General features: G+C 35.3%; 1 protein-coding gene across 5 annotated transcripts in view; it reads right to left on the minus strand.

The window, feature by feature from the left end:
• Positions 1-9434: 9434 nt before the first annotated feature.
• The window catches only part of LOC129268442 (mediator of RNA polymerase II transcription subunit 25-like), a 37265-nt gene continuing 28697 nt past the window's right edge, over positions 9435-18002 (minus strand). For 3 of the 5 annotated variants that reach the window (XM_064104470.1, XM_064104472.1, XM_064104469.1), the window contains 2 exons: positions 15370-15669; positions 9435-14341 (listed from right to left, as the gene is read on the minus strand). In XM_064104470.1, the coding sequence (XP_063960540.1) occupies positions 14111-14341; positions 15370-15669 (531 nt within the window). In that variant the 3' untranslated portion in view covers positions 9435-14110. The remainder of the gene's footprint in view (positions 14342-15369; positions 15670-18002) is intronic. The other 2 variants (XM_064104473.1, XM_064104471.1) reach the window with 1 other exon arrangement.

The following is an 18002-nucleotide window of genomic DNA, read 5'->3' on the forward strand; positions in this document are numbered from 1 at the left end:
GGAAAATTTTCTGGGATACTAATGAGTAAAACTTTTGCCATGTTCGCATGATAGATGTTTGATAAATATCAGTTCCGTAATTGGCTCACAAACAATTATGAAATTAAATTTTTCCCTTTTTTATTGATACACCCTGTAAAGCTGAAAAACTGTTTTGATCATTTGACTATTGCAAATGGAGGTGGACACATTTTGCTGATTAAGGATTATGATGATATGGACCTTGGTCCCTAGGCCGATATAGTCTAGTAATAGGGTTCAAGAAGAAAAATAAATATTGATAAATCATCTTTATCTGTTTATACATATTAATAGGGCTTAGGAAAGTAGGGTGCCAAGAACGATGCTAAGAAGCACTTCGTGGAAAGAAGAAGAAATAGGGGAAGAGGAATGAGGAAGGAGGGAGAGAAGAAAAAGGAGAAGAAGAAGGAAAGGGAAAAAAGAAAAACAAGAAGGAAAAGATGAAAGGGAAAGAAAGAGAAAAAAGTGTAAAAAATAAAGAAAAGAGCAAAAAGTGTAACAGATTCCTCCCAGAAGCATATGCAATGTGAGGAACTTGTATTAGAAACATACATTTCAACAAAACAGTTATGCTCATATCAAGATGCCCAGCTGAAACTATGAATGAATGTAGAGGCTATATGCAGTAGTTCCTCGACAACATAGGCATAAGAGGGTACAACTGCAGTGCCCATGGCCGTACCTTTGATACAAGTTTCCTTTCTTTTTTACGTCAGTGTCACCAGTTTAATGGTAACAATTTATGATACTTGTTCTTATGTATCTGTAAGGTGCTTTCTAGGTAACCCAAGCTTGAGAAGTGAGACTTTTGGTCAATATGCGAATTATCAACAATTTTATTGAGAAGCATGAGAAGTGAGACTTTTGGTCAATATGCGACTTATCAACAATTTTATTTCTAATCTCAATTTGATTTCAAAATTTATATCGTTTCATAGAGTTTTAATTACCTATTACCAAAATGTTTGTAAGAAACAATGTTTTCTTCATCATGCTTCAGCTTACGATATCTATTTCATGAATATTCACATTCATTGTGACATAAATTTCATGTGCATTACCAATGCGCTTTCACCACCTAGCAACCAATGTTTTCATTTTGCAATTTGTGACACTTTCATTGAGAACGAGATAGGATATGGTAGGCATCCTACTTTACTGCCACAATAGTATGTAATTACAGGTATGAACTTCATTTCTATAATTATTCTTTTAATAAAACATAATTATTTGTTATTAAATATATATATATATATATATATATATATATATATATATATATATAGTAAGAAGAAATATCATTAATGTTTACTTGGTTTTTTTCAAGAGATATAAGCAACAAGATATTATTGTGATCAAACCTATAATACAATGATCATTTGTATATATAATGTGGTATATGGTAGAATGAGGATAAAAAAACACTATATGAAAAAAAAACTATTACACAAAAATTTGCAGGTCTGGTGTTGCATATGGGTAATACCTCGGTCACATATACAGCCGTTTTAATCATTTTTATACAAACCACCTATATGTATAGCTCGTACATAAAATGTTAAAACGGCTGTTTTCGACTCGCCGTACGGACGCCGTAGAGCAAATGTGACCAAGGTATAAGGAACAAAGGACTACGGGAATAATTCAGGACTTGAGAAAATCATACACAAATCATATTGCGTTTTCTTGAATTCAACTAAATAACTAGCATACTTCATAACTATATAGTGCTGTCTTTTTGTATAGTAGTTATAGTATTGACTGTTCTTCCTCTATAAACATTGTACAATACTGTACATTATCACCCGTATCAGACATCTGAGCTGGTCATTTACAAAACCGTATTTCCCTGTATTTTATTATTATCAGGAAGGGATAGGTATATTGTTTGTATTTTCCTCGGTCTCATTGCGCGTATTGACTTTGCATGCAGAAACGACGCAAAATATACCTTTGTATTTTCCCTGGTCTCACATCCGGGCCTTTGAGGATGCGAATGAAGTGATACGCTTCATAATGTTCCGCGCACCAACGATCTACGTCATAATAAAGACAACGCTGGATCTGGGCGCTTGCAAGTACGTCATAATGGTAAAGTGCAGAGCCTAGACACTGATATTATCATGACACAACAGAACTCTATTCTTAAAAGATATCACTGTTATCATGATTTTTGCTCTAGATATCTGATTTGGATGATAATAAAAATATTGACTGCCCTTCTTTCGGGGAACATCAAATATATTGCCCTCGTCTAAAGACTCGGGCCAATATGATTCTTTTGCTGGCAATATATTTGATGTTCCCCTCAAGACCAGTCAATATTATATAATTATACAAGTGAACATGGCATTATAGGGTTGCTCCAAAACACATTGGTATTCTGATGATTAAATCTAGGTTTAACCGTAAGTTTAACTACAATCGTCAACTACACTTCTGTGGAATGCTTGGTTTAATAATATTCATGTCATATTCGTGGCAATCAAAATGTACCAATTAACTAATTAGAATTCATTACATTCTTCGTATTCTCCTATTCTCCCCATTTCATGACTAAATTAAGTGCCAGACAACATTATGCAGTGGAATAAGAATTTTAACTTGATGAATGGGTCGACACCTGACATTCCATTAAAGTGTAAAACAGCGTATTATGTTCAAGATTTTCATTGTGTTCATGGCTCATCTCCCAGTACCTTATTTCACTTATCAAAAGTTATAACCCTTCAAGATCCTTACGTTCCTCCTTTTCCAATTCTCTTGTTACCCCCAAAATTTCCAAAACCTGGGGTGAAAGATCATTTGTTTACTCATCCTCTAAGCTACGGAATAGCCTCCCTCAAAACATCAAACAGTGCTTGACTTCTGAAACTTTCAAACATTACCTCAAAACATTTCTGTTCAATTCTTCTTAATTTCTTTTATAATTTCCTAAAAAGCGCCTTGAGCACTCTACAGAATGGATTTGGCGCGATATAAGTCTTAATTATTATTATTATTATTATTATTATTATAAGTTAAATAACGAAGGTTCAACTAAACCATGGCCATCAGAATAACACACATTATCATTAGGGTTGACTTCCCTGTTTAACATGACTCGCACATTTGCATTCATCCAATTAAATAACCAAAACAAATAACAGAGGTAAATATGTCAAATTTTTTATTAATGCATTTAATTTTTGCTTTTTTGAAGCACATGATGGTAAAAAAGTACCAGAAACAGAACATTATAATACAAGAATGATACCACGATCATGATTTGAAAATGAAATACATCCATCATTGATGCTGTAAGAGGGTTGAACATATGGCAATATCAACAGTATGCCAATGTCCATATGGTAATTCATTTCATCATTTGAGCCATTTGTCCACTATATAATCTACTCATAATCAGATTTGCTAACAAAATTACATTTTGCATTCAACATGAAAATTTAAATGATAAAAATCCTATTTGAAGTTCTGTAATATCTAGGAATAACATAAAAATTCCTCATTGCAAGCCTTATGATCGGACTTAAGTCTTAATCAGATTAAAATTGCTGCCAATCACGGCATCATTACAATTGCAATTTAAATTGCATTTATTCCTACAGGGGGGGGGCAAAATAGCGAATAGGCATGAGTGCGATGGTGCTAGATTTGGCAAAAGGTGAAAGAAAGTTGCTCTATTCAATAAGGTGTTTAATAGCCGAGTTGAATAGAGTTTTTCTTTCTTTCACCGAATGCGAAATGTCGCTCCCTCGCACAAATAAAAATATTCTCTACTTGTGTTGTACAATGTCTTGGAAGTTAGCATTTCAAATGAACATCGGTAAGGATGTATGACATTCAGCCTCTCATTTGCTCGCATCTAACAAGCTAAGTAGGCATTTACAAGCTGGAATATCGAATTTAGAATTCATACCCAATTCAGAATTTTTATAATCTGTTGAAGGCTTAGCCTGTATATCATGCGAGTTAGTGTGTTAAAACAAAATCATTCGGTCTCCAATGCACTCCATCTTTGGATCGCAATCAAATGGATTGTGTGGTGTGTCAGACTACACCTTACTTCCTTTCATCAAGAAATTAATTCTTGCAATCAAGAAATCAACTTCTTCCCATAATATTACCATTTATTGATAATGAGAAATAATTTTGTGTTGTTAACAAATGGCAATTCCTGAGATTGAGAAGAATTAATCTTAAAATGGCTTGCCATATGTACATTGGCATATGCTGGCTGAACCTGCTTTGACTAGCTCTTTAAAAAAAAAAGAATTCTCTGCCAAATTTCACAAAGACATCTAAAATAAAAGGCATTTCTCGTTGTTGGAAAAATTGAGTTTGATTTCTTTTGTTAAAATATAACAATGCAGTTTACATTAAAAAAATGGATGTAGAATCTTTTTGTCACCAAGACCTTCAGATACGGAACAAGCTTTGCTTGACAATGCATTCAAATTTTAATTAACCTATTGAGACATAAGAAGGTTCGCTAAAATTTAAACTTTACATAATATACATATTACAGAAAGAGAGAAAGAGAGAGATTTCCTTTCCAAATAAGCAGAGGAAGAAAGCTCGACAAAGTAATATTTGTGAAGAGATCTCTTTACATCATTGCACATCCTAAAATCAAAACAGACAATAATCATCATCTTTTCCTTCAAAGCTGTATAAAAGAAACTTATCATGATCATATACATATTTGTCCAAGATGAACATTCTATCCTAATCCTATAATTATTCTATTATGGCATAATTTTCTTCAGCAAGAAATTTGTTCACATTATGCTGCACTCAACCCAGGTGAGGTGAATGGGTACATGACAGGATTAATTACTTGAATGCACTGAGCGGTGAAAGGCAGCTCGGGCTAAAGACGGGTAATAATAATAATAAACAATGCGCCTCGGAATAGATCATTTCTAGATAGATGGCGCTATATAAAGGTGATGTGGCTTAGTGGATAAGTCTCCGGACTGTGAACCACAAGGTCCGGGCTTCAAATCCCACCACAGCACTAGCATCCTTTGGCAAGGCGTTTATCTACATTTGACACTCTCAACCCAGGTGAAGTAAATGGGTACACGGTAGGAAAAAAAATTCCTGGAATGCTCGATGCGCCTGATCAGGGTAGCCGTGCTAAAGCTGGGGTAATAGTATGCAGCGCTTAGAAACATTTGTATTAAGCGCTATATAAAATGTTGCATATCATTATTATAATAAATGTAAATTATTCTTATTATTATAACAAGGAATTCCTTGAATGCTCGATGCGCCCGATCAGGGTAGCCGTGCTAAAGCCGGGGTAATAGTATGCAGCGCTTAGAAACATTTGTATTAAGCGCTATATAAATGTTGCATATTATTATTATTATTATTATAACAGTGTTTGACAACAAAAAGCTTAGCAATTAATAATTATGATGGATTGGCATATATCACTGCTCAGGATAAAAATTATAATATCATTAATATAAATCTTACTATCAATCACTTGGTTTTGTATTAAAGGGATCAGGGGGGTGTTTCACAAAGATTTAAGTATGACTTAGATTTGCACATGATATGTAATGCGCAATCTGATTGATGGATACGCGATAGTGCGCATCCCGTTCGCGTGATCTGACCAATGTGGTGATGTCTTCTATACCATACGCAACTGGGAATTTAAGTGGGACTCTAAGTCACACTTAAATCTTTGTGAAACACCCCCCTAGGAGGATAATCAGCAAAGGTAAATATTGAATGCAGAATTTAATGAAATGAGCAAGAAAAAATTGAATTCATGCCACCTCACACTAATGAATGGACATTGTTTATCCTAGGATAGCTTAAAGGGATGGTCCAGGCTGGAAATATTTATATCTCAATAGATAGAGTAAAATTCACAAAGCAAAATGCTGAAAATTTCATCAAAATTGGATAACAAATACATGTAACACAGTATTGAATTTTAAAGATTTGCATTATTCCGGTGAAACAGTTCCAGGCATGTCTTCATGAATATTCATTATGTGGGCTGATGATGTCATATCCCCACTTGTTATTTTGTATTTTATGATATGAAATTAGGTTTATTCAAAAAAATTGTACCAATAACAAGAACAATTCAATCGACAACTGATGAGCATTAGTCATTTCTTGCTAAACTTATTTCATCATAATGGAGACACATCATTTAAACATTTATGAAAGAATTAAAACAATTATGATTTCATGTAATAACATGAGAAAAAGGAAAGTGGGGATGTGACGTCATCAGCCCACCTTATGAATATTCATGTCACTGTTTTCACAAAATATTGATAAACTTTAAAATTCACTAACTTCATTATTAGTTATCTGATTTTGATGAAATTTTCAGCATTTTGCTCTGTGAATTTTACTCTAATTAGATATAAATATTTTCAGCCCGGACCATCCCTTGAAGAGCTACTAGGAGGGATTACTCCTCAAGGCTCATCAAGGATTATTCCCCCCCAAAAAATGAACTTATCAGTCACCTTTACAAGTTATGCATGTCTTCAAGAATTACTGGTATACATAATGTTCTTGCACTGAATACAATTTTTTGAACAGCAATTTCAAACTACAAAGAAGGAATATCAACTTTAACCAATGGTACATGTAGGTAGGACTACGAAAAAAAGAAACGGTATTTCTACTAAAAAACATTACCTTAATATATTCTTTATTAGCATCATTGTCAAAGGCATTGCTCAAAACTTACCATAAAATTTCCTAAATAGTGAAAAATAAGGCTCAAATGCTCCATAAAATGTGTCTGGAAATGCATACAGCATTTTGGCCCATCCCCGTAGGCTATACTGTGTAAGCTGGTGGCTGAAAATATGCATTTTTAAGTCTTTATGCTGACCGAGACTGTTTGAGCCTCTGTGAGGAGCCATCATGGAAACATGTCACATTGATAATCAACTAGGCTACCAGAAAATGTGAAGATGTTGCTTCATTTAGCTACATTGTTCACTCAAAATATAGAATGAAAATTTGAGGCAAATTCACCTATACTATTTTTTACACATGTCTACAGCACAAATCTGATGCCATTGCCCACCCTACCAATGGAAATTACACAATACAGCATACAGAAGTCATATTCATATGTTAAACATGGCTTTAAGAACATCTGTGCGAGAGGACATATTTGAAATTGTCCCTTGTGTTTTCTTGGGATTAAGAAGTAACCTGAATACAATTTTGATGAATGCTTGTGAACAGCAATTTAAATCAACAAAGAAGGAATGTCCACTTTAGCTGCTGCAAATTGAAGTTAATATTTAGTCAAAAACTGTATATTGAGCTGTGATCCAGTTGAAATTGGCTGGGTGGATTCTCCCAACACTCCCAGTGATCATAAGATAATAATAATAATAATAATAGTAGTTCTTAATATGCATAACACCTACTGGGCTCCGTAACACAAAGGTTTGCGATGAATAGCAGATATGAAAGAACACTTCTGATTGGTTCCTAGTCAGTATTTTGCGCCGAATGCGCGTGTAACATTGATCTTGATTGGTCAGTTCATTTAGCGATTGATCGCTAATCTTTGTGTTACGGAGCCCAGGTCTCATCTTCCTTCACTTTGCACAGTTCAGTGCTACAACTACAACTAACTACAACTGGCAGGCCAAAGATATTCATTCGAGCCAACCCATAGCTCAATTTCTTAATTTGATATTGCTGATTGACAAAAATGAATATGATTGACAATCTAACACTGATTCAAGGGAGGGTACCTACTGAACTTCCTTTTTACCAAATTGGAAAGATATATCACTACTTTGGAACAATTTTTTACTGGTGGAAGAATTAGGGCCACATAAATGCCGATTTCTTCTTAAAATGAGTCGGTCGAGGTACCCTTTTCTGGTCAGATATGGAATGTCAGGCATATATCCTGTCCACTGGTTGTAAACATTCAACCCTCGAATTTCCTCATTATTTTTTATGAATTTTTTAAAGTGCCACTTTAACACACGAGAGTCTATGGGAAATGAATTAGGCCTGTGATACCTACAATTCTATTCCTCCATTTTGTTCTGATTTTTTTGGCTGTCACCTCCTGCTCAAACCACTCGCCTGGGACTAAAAAACTTTTTTTTTCTTTTCTCAAAGACCATGTGCATCTTTTACTTCCAAGGTTGGTTTCTACTCTTAGCAATACAGGGTTTGAAACTGTTAAAGTTCTGTCAAATCTGATTAAAATTACCTAATTGGCCTGCATGGATAACAGTTAAGTCACATGTATGACACTTATTGTTAACTGTCACAATGAAGCCCCTGGTTAAAAAAGTCTGCACCCATAAAGATAACCTTCTGAACTTCTTAGCCAGCAATTTTCTTACATGTATGTTATCACAGATCGGACGCTACTTTCAAAGTCCTGATTAACCAATATTCATCTGTCATAAACATATTCAAATTCTTTTCTTTATCTCAGTTTTCCCTTGGTTACTGAAGAGGGGCACAAGTTGTTTTAAGATTGCACAAGGAGTACTTATTTGAGGTCACACTGACCATTGAGCTTTTACTTCAAACAAGATCTGTTTACTTTGTCTAAACTGGGGGCCATTTTCATACAGCTGTTGACATGTTGCACATGGCTCAACGCATGACTCAAAGCTTCTCTATGCATTACTGGTGAAGATGCTATTTACATAAAGATGCTATTAAGTTATAAATAACTTAACCCTAATACTCCCGAGGTATTTTTATTCTTGCCACAACTGTCAGATCGAGAGGGGGCCATTATGAACCCCCCCCTCCTCAAGGTGTTGGATGGGGATCATGCAAACATGACCAAAATTTTAACAATTACAGAGAATGATGTAATCTATGCAATTGGATATTAATGTTGTAATTATGCTAATTTATTCATGAAATACTTGTGCTCTAATTGAATAAATGAAGCTTCAAGAATGCTATTTTTTTCTTTTAAATATTTTTTCACAGTACTAACAATTGTACAAAAAAAATTGCCAGTATCAAAATCGATATCTTAATATGTTTTCATTGTTTGTAGGATTTCTCATGTTTTGGGGTTCTTATTTATTTTCAATGTTTTTTGTTCAACTAAATTTTATTGCGACATTATTTTGGTCATAAATAACATTAAATTAAATGACAGTTAAAAATAAAAGCAAACATTTTTGCTGAAAACACATTTTCTTATTAAAGTTGTGCATTAGAAAAGATCACATTCTTTTGTAATCTTAAGTAACATAATGAAGGTGATGGGAAAGTTGTCGTGTGAGACATCACACATCTTATCCTGGCTGCCGTTCGCATAATCGCGCTCAAATGTGGCATGCACATTATTATATTTTATTATTCTGAATAAAATATATAAATTTATTCAGGACAAACATCCTTCGCATATCTCACACTCATTTTCACTTCGGATTTTCATATATTTTTTTTTTCTCAGATGTCATCAATGTCATCTTATTTATGGGTTTTCACAATGAAAAATTGTAAAAGCTTACAGGAAAGACGTGGCTGTGACTTCCGACAAGGTGCCTTAGCTTCATTTAAAGCATAACAATACTATTATTTGCTGACCTACAAGTATATATTTGCTGACCTATTTGCTCTCTTGGTCAACCTGAAGGCATTCTTGGAAACAGCCACATAATCTAATAAATTAAACCATCTCCTTGCATAATACTCAAAGCAAAGTCGGTCGCTTGTCAGGGAGATATGTATTGTTAAAAGCTTATGCCTAACAGGGTCATGTGGTCCAGTGGTTAGAGCATTGGACTCATAATGGCAAAGTTGTGAGTTTGCATCCCTAACTCTGCCATTGTCTCCACTTTGATCAAAAGGCCTGAGAGTAATATCTGTCATCTATAAGGTCAGCCACAATGACTGATTAACCTAGACATAAAATGTTTCCTAGGTAATTGGTTATATACCAGCTTGGCGTTTACTAGCAAAACGCTGTCCTGCCAAGTTCCTATGGGAGTTACGATAAACAGATACAGAAACAGAAGGGTCCAGTCTTACAAAGAGGTATGATTGATCTGATCAACCTCAATTCTATAGAAATCCATTGTTGTCATAATAATGTTCTACAAGAAATTTGAACAATGTCCTTTGTAAACAAAGAGAAGCACACTGACTTTTCGAGAAAACAATTAATACATGAATATACATCAGAGCTACAAAATATTGTGAACAAACATGCATTTTAGATGTTGACTTTGTTGGCTTTCCATAGTTGTGGTTAATTGGATCAATCGTAACTCTTTGCAAGAAGGGGCCAAGGGCCCCCATCTTACAAAGAGTTGCGATTGATCCAACCAATCGTAACTCTAAGGAAATCGATCAGTGTCATAAATTTTTCAAAGGGAAATTTGCAAAATGTCCTTTGTAAACAAAGAAGAACACACCAAATTGTCAAGAAGTCAATGAATTTATGGATATACATCATATCTAGAAAAAGTTTGAACAAACATGCATTGACTTTACTGGCTTTCCATAGTTGTGATTGATCGGATCAATTACAAGTCTTTGTAAGACAGGCCCCAGCTCTCTATTAGCTGGCTTATTTTCAATCTTAATCAACCTGAAGGCAGTGGCGGACCGTGACCTGGAGGAGACAAAGCATTGGAGGGGCACAGCATTGTTCACAAACAATAAAGTGCCCCTCCAATCATTGTCTCCTCCGGATCAAGGTCTCCCACTGCCTGAAGGTATTCTTGGAAACAGCAACATATCCTTGTAATGAATGACATGAAAATCATCTCCTTGCATAATACTCAAAGCAAGGTCAGTCTCTTGTCGGGGAAATACTTGTTAAAAGCTTGTCCTTTTGATTGTATACCTGATTTACATAGAATGGTCTTGTTGGAAAATAATTGATGGGTTGACCGCTTACCAAGGCAATGTTCTTTTCGAGATATTAAGCCTTCTTGCACGATGATTAGTGCAAAGGTTGGTTTCTTTTCCCATGATGACTACCTTGCATTGCATTATAATCTGTCAATGATTCAACCATCTCATCACATAATGATTCAATGATTAACCATAAAATTACTGGGGTAATTGAGATGTACATGTTGTATTGTGGACTGGGTGGGGGGTGCATGATTCAAATGTTTCTATAAAAAATTGCAGAAGCCAAAGTTTTTATATACCAAGGTATTTTACCTGACTGCTAAGAAAGCACGTATGCCTGTGAGCAAGCAACCAGGGGACCAACGGCTTAAGGTCCTCTCTGAGGGACCTGGTAATGAGGATAAATGCCTTACCAAAGGGCACAAGCGCACCATTTGGGAATCGAACCTGGGTCCCCGCTCTACCGACTGAGCTATCGCGCCTCCATTTTTTTGTCATATTTTTTTTTTCTTGTGCATTTCTGTGTTTTTCATCTATTTGTGTTTCATTGCTCTTTTCAATGAAGATTATTACCAACCTTTAAACAAATAGATCTACAGATGTAGTCCTAAATTAAATAAGCAGACCAATAAGAATGAAAAACAATCATTTTTTTATGAATTTCATCTTCAATTGACTTTGTACACAAAACATAATAATGAGCAAATTTCTGCATTACATTGTCTCATAAGAAGTCTTGTGGTGTCGCAATGTTATACCGACATGTTGCAAAAATGGTCTCAAAGAGTTCCACAAGACTTCAAAGATAATAGTCCTAAAGTTTGGCGGCGCTATCTTTAACCATTCCGGAATGATCACGCATAGCATCTAGGAGGGGGTGATCATGCCCCCCCCTCCCATTCTATTGGGGTTAAACAAAGGTTGACCTCTTCTGAAGGCAAGAAACATTACTTGTATAAGATTTTCCATCAACACATGTCTACCGCTTCCAAAGCCAAAACTGGTTTTCACATTTCCATACAATCCATTTCATTTATCTAAAATAAATATAACTATCTTCTTGCATAATGATTACAGACAGGGTTAAGGGTGGTTTATACAGCCAAGGCTAGCCCCATTAACGCTCTTAAGCTTTTCTTTAAACAAGACAAAGCATTGCATTTCATTGCGTTATTTATTCAGTCCCTACTGTGGTGAATGATCTTTTTTTATGAATGGATGAGCCCACCATTAGACTTATTCTCAAAGTCAAAACTCTAAAGTACATTACACAATATACTGATAAAATCTGTAAAATAAACATGAAACATGTCACAAACTGATTAAAGGGGTGTTGCACGAGACTTGCGATCAATTGCAGGTCTATTTTTGGTCCCCGAATCAGTCATAAGTCTTGCAATTAATTGCAAATTCGTGATTGACTGTTAACAGGCTCCTTGATAAAATGAGTGTAATCCTCTTTGCTACAGCTAAACTTGATTTAATTTACAACAGAATATTTCCAATTGATTGCAAATATTCGTTGCAACACCCCCTTGAGATTGTAAAAGGGGCTTCAGAGTTCAACTATTTGTCAAGGTGGTCTGATTTTTTTTCTGCTTACTAAGCGTTTTTTCCCATAGTTCAGATGGATATCATGAAAGCAAGTTGTCTCCTACAAGATTAATTTCAAGGTAAAAACAAACAATTTCATACCAACAAATAATGATATAAAGATACATGTATCAACTCATTATAAGAATGTTTGAAAAATTGTATTATTCTTGTAGAAAGTGAGTATTGTTCAGTGATAAGGATGGTATTCTTTTAAAAGAAGGGTCTCTTTCAAAGCATATTAGAGTAATTAAATAGATTTGCCAGAGCACTGCAACATCAGAAATACAATTAATTGTTCCATTAACCTCACCTGTAAGTCAATTCTTGCTGAAGGAAAGTAATGCTCTTGAGTAGGATCAATTTCCCTCTCATTTATGGCTCCAGCCACATTTATCTCAATCCTCCTCACATATTGGGTGTATTCAGATATGCTTGAAATCACCAGTCGTCCATTTTTGTCAATGGTCTGCCAATAGGTTCACAGTAAGGCTTAATGGGGTGGATTCACGATACAGAGCGCCACCTATTGGATGCAAAAAGTCCAAATCTATTGTGCATGCTCATGCTAAAGTGCAGAGCTGCCAAGTTGTATTTGGCATTTTCAGTATTCTTATCCCCCAAAATCAGTATTTTGACCAAAAATCAGTATTTTTACCGTGTGAGATAAATATTTTGTATTTTTCCCCCCCAAAAAAGTATTTCATAATAAAATGCTTGGCGCACTCGCCCATCGCGGCGCTCAAGCTGCATGCAAGCTAAAATGTGCACTGCTCTTGCAGATGAAAAAAAAAAACATTGAAACTTGTGTATATCTCACCCTGGTTTTTACAAAATGATTGAAAAAAACAACAAGTTACCTGAAATTACATTGATCTAATAACCATATTTGTGTACGTTTTATGAAATAGAGACATGTAGAGATGATTTTTCTCAATAAATTTCGATTTTGTAATACAAAAAACGTATTTTTTAAAGAAAAAACGTACTGCCGTATTTTGGTTGCAAAATCGTACTACTTGGCAGCTCTGAAAGTGCATGCATGCGATTATGCTGTTAAAATGATGATGTTACCAGGGTCCTGGAGGTGGGAGAGAAATTTGCTAATATTTCTTTACAAAATTTAAACCGTTCTCTCTGTAAATTCTTCCTCCGCTTTTGCCATATGGTTTTCATTTTTGAAGCATCACAGTCACATTACAGTACACTAGCACTGTGCACTGCCTGCGCGTGATGCTGACCCCAAAGTTAGCAATTGACCTGTCCGCTGCAATCGCCAGATGGTGCAACGTGATGTGAATCCACCGTATTGTACAATCAGTTGTATTTTTTCTGTTTCCATAATGTTTTTTAAAAGTATAATAATAATAATAATGTCATGTAATACATAAATTTTTGTCAGTAGTGCTATTCTATCCGTAAGCTATTTATACATGGGGAAGGTTTCATGATTTTTGTTTTTTTCATTCCAGTTATTATCATAGATTAATTGGTTCGATACAAGGATTTGAAGTGGTTTAGAACATCTATCAGCAAAAATCACAGGCAAAACCTTTCCATAAACACTCCCCTGTACATTTTTTGTCTTCTCTTTCCATCTCTCTCTCTGTCTCTCTCTCTTTCTATCTAATTACATATGCGACGAGTTACTCCCATCTCTCGTGCTTAAAAGATCGACTAAGCTCATATCTTCCGACATCATGCCCCCTCCACCCCCTTGCCCGGGTTGCCCCATGCCCCCTTGGGGCCGGACCATTCCCCCGCCTTGTTGCTGTTGCTGCATCATCATCTGTTGTTGCTGTTGCTGGGGTTGCCCGGATTGCTGCCACTGCATTGGTTGTTGTTGTTGGCCTTGAGGACCCTGTGATGGTAAAAAACAAACAAAATGAGTTTTCAGATTCATACATTCGTGTCACACTTTAGATTAAGTAAAAGTAGTACTCCAGGCTAAAAATAATATGATTCGAACAGATAAACATACACTGAAAGTTTGATCAAAATCTGACAAGAGATTATGACACTTTATGTTTTGACACTTTATGAAGATCAAATTCTGATTTAAGTTTCAGCATTTTGATCAATGAATTTTAATCTATTTACATATGATTTTCAGTCTGGAGTGCTCCAAAGTTATAACGGAAAGGTTGCTTTTGACATACCTAAAAGTTGGCCAATAGTAGGTGATTATCCACAACTTGATAAATTGAAATGTTACCATAACAACTAACTCTCTAAAAAGGCAACTTCTCTGGTCTCCAGAGATGGTGTTTATACAAACATGTAATTAAGAGAACTAAATTTGCGGAATTCTAAATAAATTAGAGAGAGCTTTCAGGTATTTGAAAAGTTATTCAGGAATAATATCAAAATAGTTAAAAGCTCCGGAGTGAAGCATCATGCTTTATATGTACAATGTGCTAAATTTGACATAACATAGCTGAAATGAGATGGATACTTTTCTTGAAAAGACCAAGCACTGGAACAGCTGCTGGAGCTGACACTGGGGTAATGTATATTGCTTCCTAGACTGACTAGACAACTAGATGAACTGAACTTTATCAATGCTATAAATTCTATCATTATGCGTAGTCCTATACATGCCTTTCTGTCTGCAGTACGTCATTCTTGGCATGTTAGAGATAATTTCTGATCACTTTGGTGATTCCATAATTTGACAGCATTCACTAATTCTGGAGGGCATTTATATAGTCATCATTTACCAATCATTTGAAAAGTTTCTTGAATGATTTAATCTCACAGGCGGAGCTTACTTTAACATTTCAATTTCAATTCAATTTCCTTATTCATTCAATTTCAAAAAGTTAAAATTTCATTGTATTAGTGTGGAGTGTATTATTTGTTTTATTTCCCTCTTCAGAATCCACTCACGATATTCCTGAGGAGGGGACTATTGCTAGCCAACTGCTGGCTCTGGACCGGTACCTGATGTCCACTGCCGGACACGCCCATCTGCGACGGCCCTCGGACTTGACCCATGAGGTGCATGCGTGGCTGTGGTTGCCCCTGTCCACCCTGCTGCATGGCTCCCCCTGGTCCCATCGGGCCTCCGCCACCCCCACCGCCGCCCCCTCGTCCTACGCCTTGACCGGGGCCGGGAACTCTTGACTGGAGGGCGTATTCACGTTGTTTGGCAGCTTGCAGCTCTTTGGTGAGTTTGTTGATCATTGCCTGTGTATGTGAAAGACAGATTGGGAGAGGTGGAGAGAAGGTTGGAGCAGAGAGAGAGAGAGAAAGGGGGATAGAAAGATAGACAGACAGAGGGAAAATTTGATATATAGACAGACAGATACATGTAGGTAGATAGATGGATGGATATATAGATACATGTAGATAGATAGATAGATATAGATAGATGGAAAGTGGGGGAGAGAAGATGGGGGTGTAGAGAGAGGGAGGACAAATTAGGGTAATGGAAAAATATATAGGAAAAGAAGAGGTAAGACAAAAGGAGAAGGATAAACAGACGAAGTACATGTAGAGGAAAACAAGAAGGAGGGGGAGGATATGAAAGAGAAGAAATATAAGGGAAAAGAAAAGAGAAAGAAACAGAGAGGGGATAAATAAAAACAGAAGAAGATATTTATACAGAGGGGGAAAGAGGAGAGGAAGATAGAGAGATAGATAGGTCGAGAGAGGGGGAGATGAATATTGAGGAAAGAAAACAGAGTCAGTATTGTCATCAATGTACACCAACAAAGGTCCCATTATAACACGTGCATAAAGCAAAAATAGTTTTAACATTGACATACATCATTTTCACAAACTTGTAGCAGCACAAGGAAAAGGTTAAGTAAAAAACAAAGAAAACCATTTACACAACTGTACAGCAATTTGAACATTTGAATTATGCAGAAAACCTGATGGAAAGAAATGAAGATGAGCTTAACATTATTTAAAAAAACACACACAAAACAAATTACAATGGATAACATGGATGAACAGGAGCCAGCAATAATATTATTTGCAAGCTACGTGGATTGATGAGCAAGATAAGTTTACAAACACAGACATGTTAAGCTAATAAGACATACATGTACATGAAACAGAAAAAAGGGGAAAATAAAATAAAATAAGAAAGCCACATTGCTATAAAACAAGAATTTCACACAATTGGGCAAGGATATTTGCAAGAAACACAGAGCCATAATACTCATCTTAACAACTTTTCTACATGTATTTGTCACAAACTGTGATAACAAATTTTTTCTTACATTGATAATTTCAAACAAACACATTTATGAGCCTTGGTCACAAAAATATGGAAATATAATATTGCCCAGCAAATTACATTTTAAAACTTCTTATTCCTACACGACAGTTTGAAGATAATATGAGACCAACCACCCCAAAACCACCAATAGGTCGCCGGGGAAGGTTCTCTGTCGATAGCCAAAATAGTAAATTGATCTTAAGAAAGTCAAAATAAAATAGCTTGTCTGAATGTGCATTCCTTCATCTTAATACTGCAAAAATTTCAAGTTGTAAAATTGAATAGAGAACAAGATACAAGTGTTTCTTTGACACAAGTTTTTTGTGGACTGCTTGGAAGTTTCACTGAAATGGCACAGAGAGGACATTTCATGTTGTTTCATCCTTATTTTCTGAAGCTCTCACTTTGTTTTCTCTGCATTCAATTAAATATTTGAGTGAGTTATTGCTGTTCAAGTTTCACATATTATATATCATTTTAAAAGCTTAGGATGTGCTTGTTCAAACTCAATAAAAATCTAAAAATTCATTTTGGGCGACTTATTATTGCATGTAGTTTTGGGGTAGCTGGTCACATATCACAAAGTAAGGCAAACAAAGAGCCATTTATTTTATGACATACTATAGTCATACAAAACCAAGAGAAAACCCAATATGTATTGAGATACATGACTGTGATAAGGTGAAATTTTTTTTCTTCAAATTCTGAACTAAAATTTGGATTCCTCAGTCATTCTCTGAAGCTAGTGAGAATGTTACAAACATTATGCAATTGTTTGCTTTTTCATTCATTCTCCTATTCAAGCCACACAAAGAAGTTTTGTAGCTTTTGATATTTAAAGCACACTGACAATGAAAGCATCCATTTATGTCCTGCAAAGTAAAAATAAAAAACATGGGTGAAACTGCCAACGTTGATTTTTGGGGCATCGGATAATATCCGACTACTACATACTATTGAAAGTTGAATGAAGCAGGTTGTATTTGGTACGAATACAAAACATGATGTTGGCAGAAAAGAAGCATGCTACAAGCATGTACATATACATCATTATGAAATGAGGGATTAAACAAACACTGTATAAGAAGAAAAATACAAATACTTTGATATATGGATAGTGCATTATCATTCCCAAATCAACCAAAATTATCACTGATGAATCAAACACATTACAATTGCATATGAATACTTAGAATTCAAATTGAAAGTTCTATTCATAACCTTAGATAATTAGATGGGAAAGAGAGATTTGTTTGTATGTTTGGAAAAATAAACAAAGAGGCAGGGATTT

Source organism: Lytechinus pictus, chromosome 9 (assembly GCF_037042905.1).
Source record: "Lytechinus pictus isolate F3 Inbred chromosome 9, Lp3.0, whole genome shotgun sequence".
NCBI lineage: Eukaryota > Metazoa > Echinodermata > Echinoidea > Temnopleuroida > Toxopneustidae > Lytechinus > Lytechinus pictus.